Source organism: Vicia villosa, linkage group LG4 (genome assembly GCF_029867415.1).
Source record: "Vicia villosa cultivar HV-30 ecotype Madison, WI linkage group LG4, Vvil1.0, whole genome shotgun sequence".
Lineage (NCBI taxonomy): Eukaryota > Viridiplantae > Streptophyta > Magnoliopsida > Fabales > Fabaceae > Vicia > Vicia villosa.
The window spans coordinates 185,380,233-185,401,962 of NC_081183.1; the positions used below are offsets into that span (position 1 = coordinate 185,380,233).

The 21,730-nt window shown below is 32.4% G+C and overlaps 2 protein-coding genes and 2 long non-coding RNA genes across 4 annotated transcripts; 2 read left to right on the forward strand and 2 right to left on the reverse strand.

Moving 5' to 3' along the window:
- Positions 1–1,625: 1,625 nt before the first annotated feature.
- LOC131596354 (uncharacterized) lies at positions 1,626–2,608 on the reverse strand. Its single transcript, XR_009282292.1, has 3 exons — positions 2,410–2,608; positions 1,998–2,311; positions 1,626–1,877 (listed from the first exon to the last, which is right to left on the reverse strand). It is a non-coding gene; the product is annotated as an uncharacterized LOC131596354 (long non-coding RNA).
- Positions 2,609–5,119: 2,511 nt separating this feature from the next.
- LOC131596353 (uncharacterized) lies at positions 5,120–6,525 on the reverse strand. Its single transcript, XM_058868982.1, has 2 exons — positions 6,187–6,525; positions 5,120–5,712 (listed from the first exon to the last, which is right to left on the reverse strand). Exons 1-2 carry the CDS (start codon positions 6,449–6,451, stop codon positions 5,327–5,329), a joined length of 651 nt encoding a protein of 216 aa, XP_058724965.1. The 5' UTR covers positions 6,452–6,525; the 3' UTR covers positions 5,120–5,326.
- Positions 6,526–11,632: 5,107 nt separating this feature from the next.
- LOC131600532 (uncharacterized) lies at positions 11,633–12,683 on the forward strand. Its single transcript, XR_009283175.1, has 3 exons — positions 11,633–11,830; positions 11,903–12,134; positions 12,290–12,683. It is a non-coding gene; the product is annotated as an uncharacterized LOC131600532 (long non-coding RNA).
- Positions 12,684–15,619: 2,936 nt separating this feature from the next.
- LOC131596355 (uncharacterized) lies at positions 15,620–16,852 on the forward strand. Its single transcript, XM_058868983.1, has 2 exons — positions 15,620–16,000; positions 16,446–16,852. The coding sequence occupies exons 1-2, from the start codon at positions 15,730–15,732 to the stop codon at positions 16,697–16,699; spliced, it is 525 nt and encodes a 174-aa protein (XP_058724966.1). The 5' UTR covers positions 15,620–15,729; the 3' UTR covers positions 16,700–16,852.
- Positions 16,853–21,730: the final 4,878 nt, after the last annotated feature.

Below are 21,730 nucleotides of genomic sequence, written 5' to 3' on the forward strand. Positions count from 1 at the left end.
ACAATAAGACATAAATAAAATATGAGACACAGTGACGACGGTGATGGTGACAGTGGCACTGTCGACATGAAATTTGGAAGTAGTAAAAAAGGAGATTAGAGTTTAGGGAAGGAGATTTGAGAAGAAAATGAGAAATCACATAAAAGAGAAGTGGAATGGAGGAGAGAGAAAGAGTGATGAAAAAAGGAGATTTAGAATAATGAAGAGAGTTGGTGGAGAGAGAAGGAGGAGATGAAGGGTTAACAGCAAAAGAAAGATTGATTTACGTTTGCAATGACCAAAGAAAAGGAAAGATTTTAATAATAATAATAAAAAAAAAAATTGAAAGAAAATCTTGCAAACTATCCACGTGGAGGCTTGGTTGATCAGCAGGACATATTGAGAATTTCCAGAACTATTTCTTTTCTTATATTGTAGATAGATGTGTATTAAATTATGTACAATAAGCTGCCAAATTTCTATTATGGTGTGGATTATGAGAAAAAGTGAGCATAATGCACCGGTCCCTTTGGTCAAATCCACTTAAAAAATGATACAAGCCATGTTATGTTCAGCGAATCTAAGTTGTTCATTTTTTTATCATATTTAAAATACTCTGTCAATTGAAATCTTAAAAGTCCACAAAATTTTAAAAGAAGAAAAAACATGTTATGTTCAGCGAATCTAAGTTGTTTGTTTTTGAAAAAACATTGCCTAATTTGTTTTCGGTACACTATAATTAAATATTTGAAAAGTAAATTTTGTTGTTAATTGTGCTCCAAAATCGACTCAAGAGATTAATCTATATAATTGCATACAGAGGATATTCGATTTAAGAGATTATATAACGTGAAGATAAATAATGTGAAGATAAAAAGTAAATAAAAAATATGTATACATCTGAGACAAAGTATCCTTTGGAATTGCATGGAAAAAACCACACTCCAGGATTTTTTTTCAGTATCCTATGAAATAATAATCTAAAACCAATATTCAACACTCAATATCCAACACTCATGCAACCAACCAAAATATACACATAAAGTGTCTAAACACCAAAACTCCATTAAGCTAATGGAATTAAAAACCATATTGAGAAGCTACTACCAGTGCATTGTCAAGACTCATATAAGGAAGTATTGTAGTTAACTGAACCCAGCCTTCTCAACCAACTTAATATGTTTAAGTGTGAGCTTCCACTAACCAAGCATTGAAGCAAGTTCATGGCATCTAAGAAAACCGCCAACATTCTTACACAATGCTACAGCTACTACTTGATTATTGTAAGTAAGTTTTACATCCTCCAACTTTATCCCAATACATTAATATTTTAAACTACAATCAAATTTTAGAGCTACCTCTGCTGCTGATTTTCCAAAAATTGTCTTATTTTCATAAATTTCTTTTGAACGAACTGTGGCATCTCAATATTCAATGGCAACAGAAAATGAGTGGCTTAAACCAATTATCACACTGTCCTTGGCAAAGCCATATATGTGAGTGCAATGTGTACGCACCACATTTACGTACCTTAAATTTCCTCATATAGTTTCATCACTGTTTGGATATTTTCTTGAATACAATTAAGGGAAAAAAACTTCTTACAAGTTCCATAGACATAAATGGTTGAGAAATCGTCATCCAAAAGACATGGAAAGTGATGGGACGTTTGGTTTCAGATATGATGCAATACAACCCTGAAAAAGAAGAAAAGGGAGCCCAACCCAAGTCCCACATAGTGTCACAACAATCAACATTTACATAATCAATGGCCAATAAGTGTGTGTATAATTAATTTTGTATAGTATTATGTTGTTTCTGCCATTCCTCAACGACAAAGGCCATTAATTGCAAAAGCCCAATGTACTGCTCAAAATATTCTCTGCGTTGTCAAGGATCTATGAAAGAGATAAAAAAAACTAATTCACTTTTCAAAAGGCGAAAGACTTAATAGCAATGCTAATTTATTATTAAACAAAATACTAATCAATAAGTTTGAGGTTGCAGTAATAACATACCATTATCATGAATGATATATCTTCTAGACATATCTTTCAATGTATGGTAAACAGCGAGATCAATGCTAGCATAAGGAATTGTACCGATCACAGATGGAAGAAGTCCTATGTTGAAAGCTTGAGGTCCCTCTTGAATCCATATATTTTTTGTGAGTGTTCCAAGATTAGAAGCTCTTCCACCTTAGAGGCACATGTCTGTATCCTAGTTTCGATAAAATCCAACAGATAAATTGCAGTCTGCGCAATTCTTCCAGCCACGCCACCTGCTAAAAGCCTCCTAGCAGCGCCGATATCGAATTTATTGCCTTGAGCATCTTCAATTACATTTTCCAGCATTTCAAAAGCATATAATTTGATAAGTAATTAGTACTAATTGGCATTCTATCCATCAGATCAAGTTCATAGGATTTACCGATGCTTAAGCCTTGAGAAATCCTTGTTTTATCGCTTAACCAATACAATTCATTCTGATTTTGCAAACGAAGCTCCGATCACTTTAAGAGCTAGTGGAAGCTTTCCACACTCAGCCACAACTACATAACATAACAATTTAATTTTAGTAAACAATTCAATCCATGAATATTGGCATTGAGTTTGGAAAAATCAATGACATTAACTTGATTTTGTGAAGCTCCAGAGTGTATCTTTGCCAAAATCACAGTTATTCGGCCAATCTCACCACCAATCATAACATGTACTAAGTAAGCTACATAAAAAAAAATCTAGTCGACACACAAGATATTTAAGGGGTAGCTTATACAGTAAAACATCAACAATGGAATCAGAACAAATAATCATTGATGCCAAATAACGACATTTCGGTTGGGAATAAGATAATTATGACACATGCATGCAATCCAAACTTACAAATTTTAATTTACCTTAGCGACTTTAGAAATAGTATTTCCAGATGGTATATCCTTCTCAAGTAACTCTTTAGCAATGTCATCGGGAAGATCAAATATAGCTCCTTGAACCTGATATTAGGCAATTGGCAATGTAAAACTGTCAAACAATTTATGAACAGTGTAGGTGGATTCCCCAAAATTCTGAAGTTCCAAGAAAGACAAGCACATAAAAAAATGCAAAGTAATACTTTCAGTGTAGGTGGATTCCCAACTGGCAATGTAATACTTTCAAGAGAGAGGTAAAAGATGCAAAGTTCTCTTCTAAAAAGCCAAGAAGTAACAACATACAGTTTAAAGGGAATAATACTTTTCCCGTGCCTAGAAATGTCAGACCACTTGGTTATACTGCAAATAAACCAAAAGCAGAATAGGGTAATGAAAGGCCAACTGAAAAGTTCAATAGCCAGTACCTTCATAGGGGTTACATTATATGTAGAAATACCGATTGTTGGAGTAAAACTTTTGTTTTCCGCAGTATAAAATGCGAGGGAACCCTGACCAGATGAATTTCTTTTCACAAATATTCAGCCTAAAAAGAGTTTATCCATAGAAGGATCATTACGCAACCAAAGCTTAGTTTCTAACTGCAGAACATATATACGCACATACAGTTACAAAACACATCTTTTATGTTAAACAGACAGATAAACCACGATTCAAATCTCATACCCCTTTTGTAGCTGAATCAATCTCGCTTGGCAACCGCAACCAAAAGATCCTGGCCTAAACACTCCCGTGATATCGTACAACAACATGCTTTTTCATCTCCAAATCTGCAACAAATTAAACCAAAATAAGTTACAACAAAATATAACCCGACTTGATGTTTTCTCCATCGCATGGCTTCTCAACAAAATATTGAACAGTGAAAGCCATTGTCTTGGCTTCGCAAATGCGTATAGAGTCGCCAAAACCTGCTGCAACCTTAATGTCAAGCCTGAATTTACGGCTACTTCAAACAAAACTCAAACATCTTTAAGGTTCCTAATTAAAGATTATTATCCATTGAATTTGTAATGTAAATGACTATAAGATTAACAATTATATGTTAAACTTTCAAAGGACTGAATACCATCTACCATCAAGATTTGTATTATTCAAGAAACCTAAATCTATGATGTTCATTCCGAAAAGAAGTATTCAACACAAAAAACTTGATTTGAATATGCAGAATGAGTAGAACAACCAACAACATTGTAATAATAGGGAAACATTGACAACATTCAAAATGTTAGTTAGACAATAGTACACAATCAAAACCTAAATTGAAGTAAAATATTTCATATACCTATGTTATTCTGCAGTCCATGGTGTTCCTTTCTTCTCCTCGTTACCACCCCATGTTTATGCTTCAAACTAAACGAAATTTCATTAGAAGAATCCCATTCAGAAAATGCATCACCACAACCGACTTACCATAATCAATCTATCTATAATTTCAAGAAGAAAAACAATTTAAAGCATTGTGAAACACAGTTAAAAATGGTGTCCTGCATTTAAACATACCTTGATGAAGTTGATGATTGTTCGACATGAACAACTTCACCACCTGAACAACATGAATACCCATCCAAACTTCAGATCCGACGAATATATATTCTGAATCAAATCATCAATCGCTTATGTCTCCTCAAAATTCACAGATCCAAAATCTTACAAAGAGGAAGAAGGAAGAATAATGAAGCAGTTCGAGAGAGAGAAAGAGTCAAGAGAACCGATAGGAGAAAATGAGATGATCGTGGATGAGGATTGATTTTATTTATTTTTTATGATAAATAGTAAGTAATGAATTTTGGAACAAAACAAAATAAGTTGTTTAATGCTAAACTCATCCACGTGGATAATTATGGAATAAGAAGGGTAATTAGGGGTTTTTACGAACACCTAATTTTCTTATATGATAGATACATAGTTGATTAGTAGGACACTCTCAAATAAGTCTTTTAAAAGTTGAATTTTCTAAAAATGATATTAGGATAAGGATCGGTTGTAATTGTTTATATCAACATTTTCTCTTCAATTACATCCATTCCATCGTAAAGGTTGAGATTTACTTAATTAAAATTGAGTTGTTATAAATTTTGATTTATTAAATAAGTCATTTCAACAATATTTAAAAAATGTTAGGCCGACTTAAGAGGGGCATGCAATGATGAATATCTTCAACCATTCAAATTATAATTACCATGATGCATAGAAAGGAAATAGAATGCAGAAAGAACAACCATCAATTTGGGACATATAATAAAACATAACTTAATAATTCCAGACATAAAATAAAACATCGTAACTTAATAATTCTGTTTTTAAGTATCTCCCAAGACAAACAGAAGGCTTAGAAGTAACAATAAAAATACCTATGATACTTAAATACTAGAGATCAACATAAAATAGTAATCCCCTTTCTGCATTTTGAAAATTTTAATTTCCAGCATGAACCTCAGAATCCTCAGAATCAGAACCAGTTGCCGTGTCAAGTTTGTTGGAAATCCCCCTTATATATATTGGAGATCCTCCGGCGAACTCCCTTGTATATATTGGAGACTCCCTTATATATATTGGAGATCCTCCGGCGAAGAGACTAGTGCAAAGCCATACAATCTTAGCAGGGCCAAGTAGGGATCGTTCAGGTGCATTTTGGTGGGATATTGCAAGAAGAATATTATATCTCATCTCTAAGAGTCGCATGACGGCATAAGTAAATTGGACATTATCCGAAATCAACAAGTAATTTGCAGGTGGAGGGTTATCAAATGACCAGTCCAGCATGCCAGCAACGATCCTCAAATCTTTCTCAGATTTGTTTGCTATTAAAAACAAAAGAAACAGAATGCATCAAAACTTGACAGACATAGAGTTGATAATGTGAGAGAATGATATGAAATATTGTAATGAATGTGATGTGATGCTAAGTAATAAATTGTCGGTGACAACAGAATCAAATCCCCCAATATTGACACACAATATTCACACAAAGAATGCAGTAGAAATTCCCCCAATATTGACACACAATATTCACACAAAGAAAGCAGTAGAAATTCCCCCAATATTCACACAAAGAAAGACATTCCCCCAATATGCACATACAATATTCACACAAAGAAAGCAGAAGACATGACAACATCATAATCTTCCGCAACGCGGTTGAGATTTGAATCAAAACATATTATTAACAACTTTAAACATAATAATTTCTTATCAGTTCTACTCTGTCTAACAAAACCCTAAACAAATAAATCAGAATTCGAATTTCAATTTAGGTTAAAATCAAATATAGTTACCGGCAGGAACATGGTTGATGGGAATTCCGAGAGCACTCTGAAAATCTTGAGGAATTATAGATGTGTCCCCGAAGCAAAAGATGGAAACGTCACCACGGTATTTCATCTCAGCGAGTGCTGAACAGATATTATCTTTTATTTTAAAAGGATCAAGATCCTTGCAAACATCCCAGTTTTCTAAATCCCACCACACAGATACCTTCGCACGGGTGTATACATCGTCCATCACAGACTTTGGAACTGCTTCTACCACTTCATCCGTCATATCTGAATCTGAACAAATGGTAAAACCAAGAAGAGAGTGTTTTATATTGTTAACTGCGGCGAGTATTGGTAGGTTTGTATCCTCTCAATTTATATTTTGGTTAATAAAAAATTGTAGACGGGCCCAATTGGGTCAAAATCAAAAACCAATAAAAACAAGCGGGCCCAAATGGGTCAAAATAAAAAAGCAATAAAAACAAGCATTTAACATGCTACCGTTTCAATTAAACCTCACACCCCATGTATTTTCATAATTTTCAAACTTCTCTCAAATAAGTTTGAGTTGTGGTGATGAAATGTTTGTAGTTAATTTAAAATTTTCAATAATTTCAATACTTCATTTTTAAATTGTCTATATGAATTTTGTTTTGGACTGGCCAAATGTCCTGGATTTGGCCCAATCCACTCGAGGCGGTCCTTGGGTTGCAAATGGGTGGGGGCCACAAACATAAAAGACGGGTGCCCCTTAGGTTGCAAAGGAATATATATATATATATATATATATATATATATATATATATATATATATATATATATATATATATATATATATATATATATATATATATACTAGAGAGCGAACGCCCCATGGAGTAAGGGTGAGCGCCCCACCTTATTTTCTCCCACTTCCCACGTGTGTAGGTGTATGTAGCAGTTTTTTTTATTTTTTATTAATGGCGAGTAGTAGCACCTTTATAATATATAATTGAATTAGTAGGTTAGTAACATGAATTAGATAGTATTATAATAATAATTTACTAATGATAAATTATAGGTGTGCTAGTAGGAGGAAGCAAGAGTATTTTGCAGGAATAAGAACATAATAGAATTTTATGCAGAACTAGTAGGAAATAATATTTTGACAAAAACTGATAGATAGTAGCATGGTATAATTTTGATGACATTGATAGTTAGCAGGAAAGAATTTGTATCAGGAAAATTGACAGGAACAGTAAAGTCAGAAGTATTAATAGCAGAGTATTATAATAGTATCGATTAGTATAATTAGGCGGAAAAAATAGTTGTCTGGAATTAATTGAAACTTGTCGGGGTAAGTCGGGTATATTAGTAGGTAATGTTAGTTAGTTTGTTTTGTGGGAATTATGTGAATATGTTGATTTACAGGTACAGCTGAATAAGTTGTTTTGTTCCGAATTACTGATGACCAGTGTTGAGTTTAAGTTGATGTTGATGCGTTGAATTAGGTTGTAGGCTTATGGCCTGTGTTGAAGTGACGATGAGTATCCCTGTTGATTGGTACAATGTTGATGTAGGCTTATGCCTTGTGATGAAAGTTGTTGTTGTTGTATGTGATTGCTGCATTCATTGAGTCACATACATTTGCATCTCTAAGTTGGCTTGGATTGACAATTTTTAAGTTGGAGCTAATGCTCACCACGTTGGCCTGGATCGGCAAAATTAGCGACGAAGGCTTATGCCTTGATACCTCGATAAACTGGCAATTTCTAAGTTGGGAGTTATGCTCAAATGGTACCACATGCATGTGCATAGTTGAGTCGCATCTGAAGTTGTACATTTATGAGTTGTTATGTTGATGTGTCGATTGATTTAAGTTGTTGTTATTAAGTTGTGTTTGATTTAAGTTGTTTGTTGATTGTCGTTTTGTTGTTGTTAAAAAGTTGTGAAATTGTATGATTCTTATCTAATATATTAATTATCATGTACTTGTTTATATTATTTGATATCTCACCCCTTCTGCTTGAAAATGTTGCCTCGAAACGTGGGTAACTTGCAGGTATTCAAGGATAGATGTAGAATTTCGAGATTGAATTTGTGGATGTCTTAAGTTGTTTAACTAAAGAGGGTCTTGTTCTGATACGTAACACTCGGGGGGATGAACGATTGTTGTTTAAATGTTGTTAATACTTTAAGTTGATGAATTATTGTTATCACTTGTTGTTTCGAAAATGTTTCTAAGTTAAATCAAAAGATGTTATGTCAATTGAAGTTGAATGACTGTAGATTCCACTATTTTAATAATAAAAAGTTATTTTGTTTGAAGTTTAAACTATGTTGTTGTCGGTTCATCTGAATTAAGTGTTATGTATCTATGTTATAAGTGATTAATATGTCGTTGTTTTAGTGTTGAAAATGTGGCATCCCATATATGTTGAATTTTGCACTCTGATTTTTATTATTATCCGCCGGGTAGAAATGGGGTGTTACAACCACTAGTAAGCTTCAACATACCAAGCTTAACACCACAAGAAGTCTCTTCACAAACCAAACTCGAATCTCAAAATTGCTCTAGTAATTCTAACTCTTGCACCATCAACATCGACATATGCAAAAACTTCATACTCAAAGCATCATCTACAACATTCGCTTTACCCAGATGGTAATTCAAACCAAAATTACAGTCCTTCAAGAATTCCAATCCAACCATCTTCTTTGCCTCATATTCAACTCTTTCTGATCAAACAGATACTTCAAACTCTTATGATCACTAAACACATCAAACCTTGACCCAAACATATAATGCCTCCAAAGTTTCAAAACCAATACAACTGCAGCCAACTCTAAATCATGCGTCGGATAATTCCTCTCACGAACTTTAAGTTGCCTTGAAGCATAAGCTACAACTTGTCTACGGACAGATAACCACAAAAAAGCCCATTCTCTTAGCTTTCAAACCCCTATCTGGTTTGAGACAAGTCACTAGTCTCCACGAGAACTAACGAACATTGCCTCTTGACACGAATGATGCATGTGCAATCTCAACAGCATATGCAATTAAGATCATCTCTCAATCTTAATCATACAAGCATATTACATAATTCAACACAATGAATTATCCCACAAATTGCACAAACATACATATATCGTATCATAATCACCAACAATGCAATTCACATAACATTTATCATCTCAAAAATCCACAAATAACATATAGCATACAAAGCCAAAAAATGTTATTTCCAACAATCACAATTTCACAACATACATATACCAAATTCAAGTATCATGTATTCACCAAGATTCAATTCAAAACCTATCCAATACCTATTGAATAAATTATTAAAATCTATGGAAATCCCTCATAAAACATAAGCATATAGGATCCCAAGTCAAAGAAACAAAATCATACAATTTCACAAGTCAGCCCGCGCTACGCGTGCCCTAACGCGCTATGCGCAACCAAGTCAGACCCGAGTGCGCGACGCACCCTGGCCACAGCACTACGCGCGACCTGCAAAAACCAGAAAAATACTTGCCCGTGACAACACTTCCCATCACGAATTTCACCCACCAAGACATACCCAGACAATCATTTCATGAGATTAAAAGCATTATAACATGTATTCATCACATGACATCAAACATAAGCATTAAAACACCTTTCTAACTTCAATTTCATGAAATCTATCTCAAACCTAAGTGTATCAAAACCTATAATTTGAAACACACATTCCTATTCAATGTTTCCTACCCATTACACATACCATATAAACCCATAATAACATGAAAAATCTCACCCTTACCTCTTATGAAGATACTTCTAGGGTTTCCTCTTCTCTTCTCTTTTCTCCCCTTCTCCTCTTTTCTTGATTCTTGACAAATGTGATTCTAAATCTAACTTTTCCTTACTGATTAGTATTTAGCTATTGGGTTTTCTAACACATACCCCTTATTACTTCCTATTTCTCATTATTAGGCCCAATTGCTTATTATGCTATTCTCACACGTAATAACCCAAAACACACTTAATAACCCAAAACATAATTAACACAAAATCACCCAATTTAATTAATTAGTATATCACATAATAATTAAATAAATAATTAACCACTAAAATAGCTAGTAATGAAAATCATAATGTTACATCCTCAACCCCATGTATCCCGCCGCACTCGATGCCTCCTTAACCATTATCCCAATGATGGCCACCGCCTTAGGACTGCCCTTGTCAATGATCCCTAACTCCAATGCCTCATGCCCAATCAAGTGTATCTGCTGACAGATCGACAACACATCAGTGGCATGGTCATCTTCGACATGTTGGTTCTCCAAGAGCTCCTCATGAGCTGGCCTAGGAGGACGTCAAGGAGCATTTGGTGTCATGATAGGGTGTGACACGTTAAAGTGCGATCGTCATCTCCCCAACAGAAAAGTGGATACGTCTGTGATGGAGTTATCTATCTCGTTGTTTTTTAACCAACTCTTGTATCCAGTGATCTGTAGAGAAAGACACGCCACGATGTGTTGGCATTCTCTTTAAAAAAAGAGATGAAGGTTTATCAAGATATTGTGATACTTGAGGTGGTAAACTATTTAAAAAAAGAAGACGAATTATCAATTGATTTGTGTGTAGGCTAATGCGATGTGGCTATTTGTGTTCAGATTGATGATAGTTCGCTGTATCAAAATACTTATACATTAACTCTTGAAATACTGGAAGATCTAATTATTTTTAGATGGTTTTAAAATCATTGAAGACTAGAGTAGGTGCCAACGAGGACGATCGCACATAGCTAGTATATATCTTTGTTTACTCTTTTTCTTCCCAATCTCTCTCTAATTTTCTGTATTTGTTATGTAATTGTTGCATCATAGCTTCGTTTGTATGTCATATATGTTAGATCGTTATGTAATTATGCGTCATCTCACTTATAACAGTTTATTTTTTTTTTTTGGTATAAACCGGGGTATCCTCTGCGCGCAACTGCAGAGACTAATCCCTCGAGCCGGGTAGGACCATATAGGCGGTAAAGCTCTCCCTCAAGAGATTTAACACTGCTGCATGCCCAGGGCCGGGATCGAACCCAGGACCTCTGGTTAAGCTGGAAGAGATCCTTGCCATCTCACCCAAGTGCTCTTGGGTACTTATAACAGTTTATTGTGTAAGCATAAGTAAGTGTTGCATCAAGCATATTAAATTATCTTTAAATTCAATCTATTATTAATATATAAAAGCAAAAGTACCTGGAAATTACACTATAAGCCCTCTAATAAAATTACTAAAATTTTTCTTATTCCATGGGTAAAAAAGACTTTTAGCAAAATAACTCAATATTATTGATTTGAAATTTATTATTGGTGATGTGGCACAACCCTAATTTTTGTTGATTTTTACATTATTTTAATTCTATAAATGTTCCAATAAACCCTGATTATATATTACACGCTAAATAATGATACAACATTAATGTTGGCCGTAGATTATGAGCAGTCGGTCAAATTTGGATGCATTCTCCAACGTTTCACGTTTGCCAAACCAAAGCGTCCTTTCCCAAGACCAAAATCATTCCCAAAGGCAAAATCATTGATTTTCTGTTGAGGATATTAAGATGGTTGCAAACATTTCAAAGCATAATTTGTTGTTCATCCAAAAACCCTAGCCGCATAACTAATTTCTCAGGTAATTTTCTTCCCTCAACCCTAAAACCTTGATTCGAACTTCATAACCCTTATTCGTTGTTTGATTTTGAAGGACAGAGACGAAGGAGAAGAAGAAGACGGAGGGGAAGAGAAAGACGAAGGACTGGATATTAGGATTTCTGTTGTTCTATGTTGCAAAATTTATCTCTGTTATTTTAATGGAATTTCACATATTTGCATAAGAGAAGTAGTATTGGAATCGTTAATGAAAACCCCAGTTGTGGAGGTCCTTCGATCCTTGGTAACCATGTTCAAGGGATAGAGTATGAAAGACAACATACCAGGTTCTTAACTTTCATTCTTCCTTTCATATAAACGTGTAGTTCTGTATTCTTCTTCGTACAATAAAGATTTAAATTAATGCATGTGAATCAATGTTATGACTTTTGATATCCGACAAAAATGCTTTGATTAACAAATATATCGATATTGATTTCAGGTGCAATATAGGTTTGAGGTTGATATAAAGGAGCTTTTTGGACAAATTGACACCTCCACATACAGTAAGATGATTTTTTTTCTTTGGTTAGTACTTAATGGCCTAAATTGTTCTACTGAAAGTATGTCGGGATTTTTGCGGCCCTTAGTTATTGTTCTCCTTATATTTTTAAAATTTGGATCTGAATTTGAGTTATCTAATGTGATTTATTTTATATTTCGAATAGCTTGGTAATGTTGGAGGAAGAATGTAAAACACTGTCGGATGCTGTGAGTAATTTGTGTTGTTAATCAAATTTAATTGTTGATTATGATAATTCAGTTTTTTATTTACATTTATTTCATGAGAAGACTCTTTATTTTGCTATGGTAGAAAATAAAATAAGAAAGAAGAATATGAGAAGTGGTGCTGGAACTAAGGAATAAAGAAAAGCAGCTAAGATCCAAACAATAATTGAATTGATTTGTTATGTAGCATTAATTTTCTGATGATGTTCTCTTTGAATTTTAATAAAATTACATTATCATTGATGACAATGATAGCTCTATGAAAAAACTGTGATTCATTTGATGGGTATTATAATTTGCTCATATAAATATATTGGATGCACTGCTGAACTATTATATACTTAATATTTTTACTGTTTTCAAAATTGAGTAACCTATACAACCTATATTTGTACACGGAAATGACTGCCTATAAAGGGCTGGATTTTGGGTATTGGTTGAAGATTTCATAACCTATATTTGTACGCAGGAATGACTGCCAATAAGTGGCTCTATTTTGGAAATTGGTTGAAGACTTGAAGTTCATAACCTATATTTATACAGAGGAATGACTGCCAATAAAGGGCTCTATTTTGGAAATTGGTTGAAGATTTCATTTCATGTAAACAAAACAAATCGGGTTTTCTTCGGTGGTTTCAGAATCTTTTCTTGAATGGTGTTGATTGATACGAATTTTAGATTTTTTTGATATATTCTATAAAGAATGATAATAGTATTAATATATAAAAACATATTATTAAAATAGAAAAAAAAAAGATAAAGGACTGAAATATGATTTGAAATAAAATTAAGGGTGTTAGGAGAAAATTTTGTAAATCAAATATACTATTACCTTTTAGAATAATCCTCATTTAGAATTTATTTCTCAATTTACCTTAATTTTTATTATTTATACAATAAATTTACTAAATTATTACATTAATTAATCACTATCCTGGCATATGCATTCAAGATAATTTATAGTTTGTTGAAAATTATTATGGATTTTAAGTAGATGAATGAAAAAAGACACCAATATAATTAAAATTTAAAAGGAATGAAAAAAAACATTGCTTTCTTAAGATAATGTAAAGTAATTAAATTAAATGTTATTGATAATTAAGAGAATTATTGATACTAAAAACTAAGAAAATTAGTGAATGCTACATTAATGACAAGATAAACAGAATTTTTAAAAAGGGAAATATATTGCACAATCACGTAAGAGTGAAAATATATACTATCAATAAAATGTTGATTTTAAAATGATGAATATTTAATGTAAATAAATTCAGTGGCTTATATTAATCCAAAAATAACACTTATATTTAAATTAAATAATTCTTAAGCATAAACTATAGAATATGAATATGGAAGTAAATATATAAATTATAATATGCAAGTAAATATATAAATTTTAATATGCAACTAAATTATAGAATACGAATATGCAAGTAAATATATAAATTTTAATATTTATTAATTTATAAAATGAAATAGAAGAATAATAACTTTGAAGCATAATACAACTACTTTGCTTTGTCCATTATGCATTCCAAACATAGAGTTTTGTTTCACATTTATGTAATCGTCTTTGGAAGAAAAATTTTCCACTTTACAATATTTTCATTATCTTTCATAATCATCATCCTTCTATATATATATATATACTTTCATATACAAATCTATCTTAATTTTTAAATCATATTATTTTAAAATAATTAAAATAATATAAATGTAAATGCTTTAAAATTACTATAATAATAAATTATTTATCAAACAATATTTTTATTAATTTACTTTAACCATTAAAATTATTCCAAATCACAACTTATTATTATTTTTTAACTGTGAAGAAACACTTGACAATTTCTTAAAAAATATTTATTCTCACTTGACTATTTTATTTTAATTGATAATTAACTCTTTTATTTTCAAATGAAAAAACTTAAATGATTGATTATATGATTATTTAATATATTAAAAGTTAAATGATTGTTATTGATTTTACAATTAAATAATTTATACATTTGCAACTATATATATTTTATATTGTATTTTTATAAATATTAATAACAATAATTTTTTTATAAACGGGAAAAAGTTATAAAAAAATTATAAACGGAATAAATTTTGTTGTTGATTCTATTATATTTATAAACGGGAATAAGTTAAAGACTTAATACTCACTTGGTCAAATAATTTGTATAAAAGTTCTTTTTATTTCTCAATTTAACAACGGTAGATTGTTTATCATAATGAAGGTCCTTGCAAGACTATAGCTTCACGGGTATATGTGAATGTATCTGCGAGATACCAACTATAAACTGTTCATTTGAATGTCCATCTTTTAAATCTTTCTTTTGCTGATGTTTTATATTAATTGACTATAAAATTCATTTTTTACTAAATTGTATAATCTTTCTAACAAAATCCGATCAATAATAAAGACTTAATATTCTCTTGCTCAAGTATATTAATCTAAAAGTTCTTTTTATTTAAAAGTTGGTGTATATTATTATTAGTCTATATTTGTAACTAAGTGAAAGTTAACTAATTGAATAATAAATTCAAACTTTATATATGATGATTTAGTAAACGTGTAATGTGAATTCAGACAAGACCCGTGCGATAGCACGGGTTTCTTACTAGTTATGATTAAAGAAATGTAGAGTATTTAAATTACTTTAATTATGATTAAAACATTTCTATGTGGAGTATTTAAACTGCTTGGATCAAGCAACCCAACTTATCACGTTCCATTATGTATTTGAAAAGAATATTCATCCAATGATATCATTATAATATCTTGATTAGAAGTCAATTTGTACTATGGATTATTTTTTGAAAAATCCGACTATTGATTTTTTTTGCTATATACTGAAATTTTTAGATTATTCTACCAAATATTTTGTGTGGGTTTTTTTTTACTTAAATTTTCACAAAAACAAATGGATATTATTGAAATATGGGGTGCTAGCCTGCTGGGTATATAACCGGGGTGGCAGAAAGAATGGTTTTATTTGATTTTGACCCAATTGGGCCCGTCTACATTTTTGATTAACCTAAATATAAATTGAGAGGATCAAACCTAACAATACTCGCCGCCGCAGATAACAAATACAAAAGCCTCTCAACTCTCTTGGTTTTACCATTTGTTCAGATTCAGATAAGATGGGTGAAGTTGTAGAAGCAGTACCAAAGTCGGTGGTGGACGAGGCATGCTCAAATGCGAAGGTATCTGTGTGGTGGTTTTTAAATAACTGGGATGCTTACGATGAATCTAATGCTCTTGATATAAAAGACAATATCTATTCAGCACTAGCTGAGAAGAAATGCAACGGTCCCGTTTCCATCTTTTGCTTCGGGGACACAACTTTAATTCCTTATACTGTATGGCGTTCTCTCTACTGCACCGGAATTCCCATCAGCCATGTTCCTGCCGGTAACTATATTTGATTTTAACCTAAATTGAAATTCGAATTCTGATTTATTTGTTTAGGGTTTTGTTAGACAGAGTAGAACTGATAAGAAATTATTATGTTTAAAGTTGTTAATAATATGTTTTGATTCAAATCTCAACCGTGTTGCGGAAGATTATGATGTTGTCATGTCTTCTGCTTTCTTTGTGTGAATATTGTATGTGCATATTGGGGGAATGTCTTTCTTTGTGTGAATATTGGGGGAATTTCTACTGCTTTCTTTGTGTGAATATTGTGTGTCAATATTGGGGGATTTGATTCTGTTGTCACCGACAATTTATTACTTAGCATCACATTCATTACAATATTTCATATCATTCTCTCACATTATTAACTCTATGTCTGTCAAGTTTTGATACATTCTGTTTCTTTTGTTGAGCTAAAGTTTTTTTTCGTGTCTGGTAATAGTTATGGAAGACACAATTTATCTGAAGATCGTTGTTGACATGATGCTCTGGGCAACTGCAAACCCTCCACCTGCAAATTACTTATTGATTTTGGGTGATGCCCCAATTTCTTTTGTCACCCAGCTTGTCGCCCCTCTTCTCCAAAAGAGGGGTTATAATATTTATGTTTCACCAACCCAAAATCTATCTGAACCACTCCTACTTGAACAACTTGCTCCCTCAGACACAGATTCTGAATTTCATGCTGGAAATTAAACTGCAGAAAGGGGATTACTACCACAGGCAGTAGTGTTAATCTCTAGTATTTAAGTATCATAAGTATTTCTTTCTTTGTTACTGCAAAGCCTTCTGTTTGTCAAAACATTGTTATTATATGTTTCCTCTATTTATGGTTTACCATTTTCTTTATTGGCAATCTAAATTTTTCTATGCATCATGGTAATTACATTGTGAGTTGCAAACCAAAATTACATTGTGAGTTGCAATCCAATTTTTTCTATGCATCTACATTGTGAGTTGCAATCCAAGTTTTTCTATCCATCTACATTGTGAGTTGCAATCTATATTTTTCATGGTAATCATATTGTGAATGGTCGAAGATCTTCAGATCTTCATCATTGCATGCCCCTCTTAAGTCTGGTACTTCACCTGGTTTCAAAGAATTAAATGCCTAATTTCTTTTTATATTAACACTAAACTAATATGCAGGGGCCTACCATTTTTTTAATATTGTTGAAATGAATAAAAAAAAATTGCTTGGGAATTTGTCTGCACAACAAGCTAGCAACAGCTCAAATTTTCAATTTTAACTAAGTATACCTCAACCCAACCCATTGTAGATACAACCAATTAAAGAAAAGGAATATGATATTGTAGAATTGGTAGGCTGCAAATGGAATACTCATTAGATTCAACTTTACAATTTTCGAATGATAATGCATCCAAGATATTTATTTCTATAAGAATTGGGGTTTACTGATTTCACAGCACATTATCAGGATTGTGAGATTACATTGGTCATTCAGATATACGTAATTAACATTTACCTCAGATATTGTTGTTCAGATATATATGTAATTAACAAGCTCAAGAAGATAATCAAATGATGTGGCATACGTAATTAAAAAATTATGTCATTCAGATATATTTTGAATTGGGACTACTCAAAAATACTGTTCTATACCCTCTGTTATGTCCAAGCACTATTATTATTGCAGGGGCCTACCATTTTTTTAATATTGTTGAAATGAATAAAAAAAAATTGCTTGGGAATTTGTCTGCACAACAAGCTAGCAACAGCTCAAATTTTCAATTTTAACTAAGTATACCTCCAACCCATTGTAGATACAACCAATTAAAGAAAAGGAATATGATATTGTAGAATTGGTAGGCTGCAAATGGAATACTCATTAGATTCAACTTTACAATTTTCGAATGATAATGCCTCCAAGATATTTATTTCTATAATTTTGAATTGGGGTTTACTGATTTCACAACACATTATCAGGATTGTGAGATTACATTGGTCATTCAGATATACGTAATTAACATTTACCTCAGATATTGTTGTTCAGATATATATGTAATTAACAAGCTCAAGAAGATAATCAAATGATGTGGCATACGTAATTAAAAAATTATGTCATTCAGATATATTTTGAATTGGGACTACTCAAAAATACTGTTCTATACCCTCTGTTATGTCCAAGCACTATTATTATTGCAGGTGCAACTTGAGGAATGCACCTGTAGAAGCAGAAGTTGTTGGAGAATCAAGCCCTTCAGAAATGCTTGGAGAATCATGCCCTTCAGAAATGAGCAGCTTTGAGAAGAACTCATCCAACAAAGTGAGTCAATTAAATGAAACTACCAGCATTGATAAAAAGCGCATGAATAATCACAGGAGAGTCTTTGGTTTCTTCTGACTCCATGAGTTCACCATCCTATGGAAGCCTAACAGTGTTTGAGAAAATTCCAAAGGTGAGTATTGTTTGTCTGTTGTTGTTTGTTCATGACTGGAGTGAAGTACTAAAACTGCTCCGAAATTGTCCTAAAATAAAATCTCTATACATTAATAAGGTTTGTTTGTCATGCTGCTGATTTTGTGGTTTTTCTGCTTAACTGCAGTGTCTTCAGTTTATGTTTGTGCTGAATAATATTTTAATCATCTGTATGTAGTGATTTAGCCTAAAGAGGGTTTTTGGAGGGATGAGTCAGACAGTCAGTGGCAAATTGGTTTTTCTGCTACTTAATTGCAGTATTGTGTTCAATTTATGATTGTGCTAAATAATATTGTAATCATTTGTATTGTGTTAACTTAGCCTAAAGAGGGTTGTTGGAGGGGTGAGTCAGTGGAAAATAACTTATTACTTTGTGTTTTGGAGTTTGTATATGAAGCAGGTGGTGGTAAAATTTGTGTATGTATGTCATGTAAAGGAACAATAGCATATGAGGTTACTGTCATGAAATTTATATTTGTGCTATCACTAAAAAGATTGGGTAGTTACTTGATTGCAGGAGCTTGGTAAACCGGTTGCAAGGAAAAAAACAATGGAGTGGAGGGTGCACGAGGTATGGTTGATGTCAAGGATTATGGCAGGCTGAAAATGTTATTAGGAAAAGACCAGAACAAATATCCTCCAAACAGTGTCACTAATAACATGATTGTCTACCTGATGGGAATTATGGCAGGCTGAAAATGTTATTAGGAAAGGACCAGAACAAATATCCTCCAAACAGTGTCACTAATAACATGATTGTCTACCTGATGGGAATTAATATTTTTAAATAATTTATATTTATATTATATTTACTGTTTTTGTAAATAATTATGACTGCCCTTTTTTTATAATATATATATATTATTTTAAATGCGCGTCCTGTACCAGAACCCGTGCGAACGCACGGGTTTGTTATTAGTTAATTACACAACCTTTATAATTGAATAAAAAAAATTGCTTGGGAATTTGTCTGCACAACAAGCTAGCAACAGCTCAAATTTTCAATTTTAACTAAGTATACCTCAACCCAACCCATTGTAGATACAACCATTGTTGTCTAAGTGAAGCTGGTCCGGCTATCGTTGTATTCTTTTCTTGCTGTCTCCGGGAAAAGCTTGGCGTCATTTGGAGGGGTGGACTAGTCTCTATATAAGTCTACGCTGATTTTTGGAATGGCGATTGTATCTGTCTTCAATTCTGTTTGATATTTGGAGTGGTGTTTGTATCATGGTCTGGAGCTGAATTCTTACTAGCATTTCTTCGAGATTTATTGTTTGCTTAATTCTAGAGTACGCCAGGCGGTTCCTTGTCGGTTGTGGTATCAGATTGATTTTTATTGGGGGGAGCAGAGGAAGTTTTTCAATCTCTGTGCTTAAAATCTGTCTCTGCAGTCTGACTAGTGTGGCTGTTGAAGTTTGGCTTTCAGGGTTGGCTTAGTGTTGGTAATTGATGGCAGTCTGTTGATATGGCAGGAGGTGGATTGGGAGATTTTTTATTTAATAGCTTTTGTGTCTGCTCTATTAACTTGAGGTCTCTGGTTAGTAATGTGTTCTCTTTGTATTGGAGTTTCTGTTTTGAGTTGTTTGCTTTAGTGTTCTTGACTCCATTTGCTGGTTAGGGACAAGTTTGGTACATTTTGTTATTTTATCGTGTATTGAGGGATTGCTGTTGTATTGCTCTGGTGTACACGGCATGTCTCATGCCTCTTTTGATTAGCAAGTATTTCTTTTTACCTTTCAAAAAAATAAATAAATAAATTACACAACCTTTATAATGGAATGGATGTAATTGAAGAAAAATGTAGATACAACCAATTACAACCGTTCCTTATTCTAATGTCATTTTCAGAATATTCAAATTCTAAAAGAAACATTTGAGAGGTCTCCTACTAATTAACTATATACTCCCTCCGTCCCAAATTATATGTCACAATGACCCACTTCACACAGATTAAAAAACAACAATAAATGAAAGATAGAGAATTGTGACTTTACCAAATTATCGTGATTAATTATTGATGTGTTCGGAATAACATTAATATTAAGTGAGAAAATAATAAATTAAGAGTATTTATTAGATGGTACAATTGGAAGATTAAATATAAAATTGTATTGGTAATGTAAAGTGACAAGTATTTTGAGACAAATTTTTGTCTCAAATATGACATTTATTTTTTGAAAGAGGGAGTATCTATTATTAAAAGATTAAAAGATGATAATAAACTCACTATATAATCCACTTATCTACATTTCAAAAATAGACAATTTAGTAAACAACAAATCTCTCCATTTTATTCACCTTCATTTAATCTAATTTATCTATGTGTCCCTTCATTATTTGCTCTATTTTGTATTACATGAGATTTCTCTTAATCCCTCCCATTTATTCTAAAATTTCTTTCTTCCTCTTCAATAAAAATGAATATTTTTTCTCACTTCCTCTCCTCTTCTTTTTTTTCCATTCATATTTGTAAGTTAATAGCAGTTATGGTAAAGTGGTGGAGAAGAGGTTTTGAAGAAAAATAGAAACCACATAATAATAGTGTTTTTTTGAAGAAAAGATTATGTTGTTGAATTGCATTAAGCTGAGGAAAAGATTATGTTGTTGAATTGCATTAAGCTGAAAAGTGCATTACAATATATACAAAGCCAAGCAATAAAATTGCTTGTTGAAGTGGAAATAAAATCCAAAACAATATTATTCTAAATAGTATGCATCATTAGCTATTGTCTACTTTTACAAGCAAGATATAATCATTATAGTGACACAACAAGTAAAGTGACACACAAGTAAAGTGACACACAACACTCCTCCTTGAGATTTTTCTTGAATACTCCAAACATTGATCTCAATTCTTCAAACTTTCCATTGGAAAGAGCTTTGGTCATTATATCTGCAATATGATTTTCTGAATTGTAATGCTCCAAATTGATTTCTTTTGACTTTTCAGCTTCTCTAATAGCATGATATTTAACCTTGATGTGTTTGATTCTTCCATGCTGGGATGGATTCTTAGCTATGGCTATTGCAGATTTGTTATCCACCCATATGACAGTATATTTGTTTTGAAATTATCCCACATATGTTAAAATCTTCCTTAGCAAAATAGTTTGATTTGTTGCAGCAGCAACATAAATATACTCAGCTTCAACTGATGATTCGGAGACAAATTCTTGTTTCTTTGAATTCCACGAGAATACAACATTGCCAATTGAGAAAACATAACCATATGTACTTTTTGCATCATCTACATTTCCAGCCCAGTCACTCTCTGCATCCTTGGAGG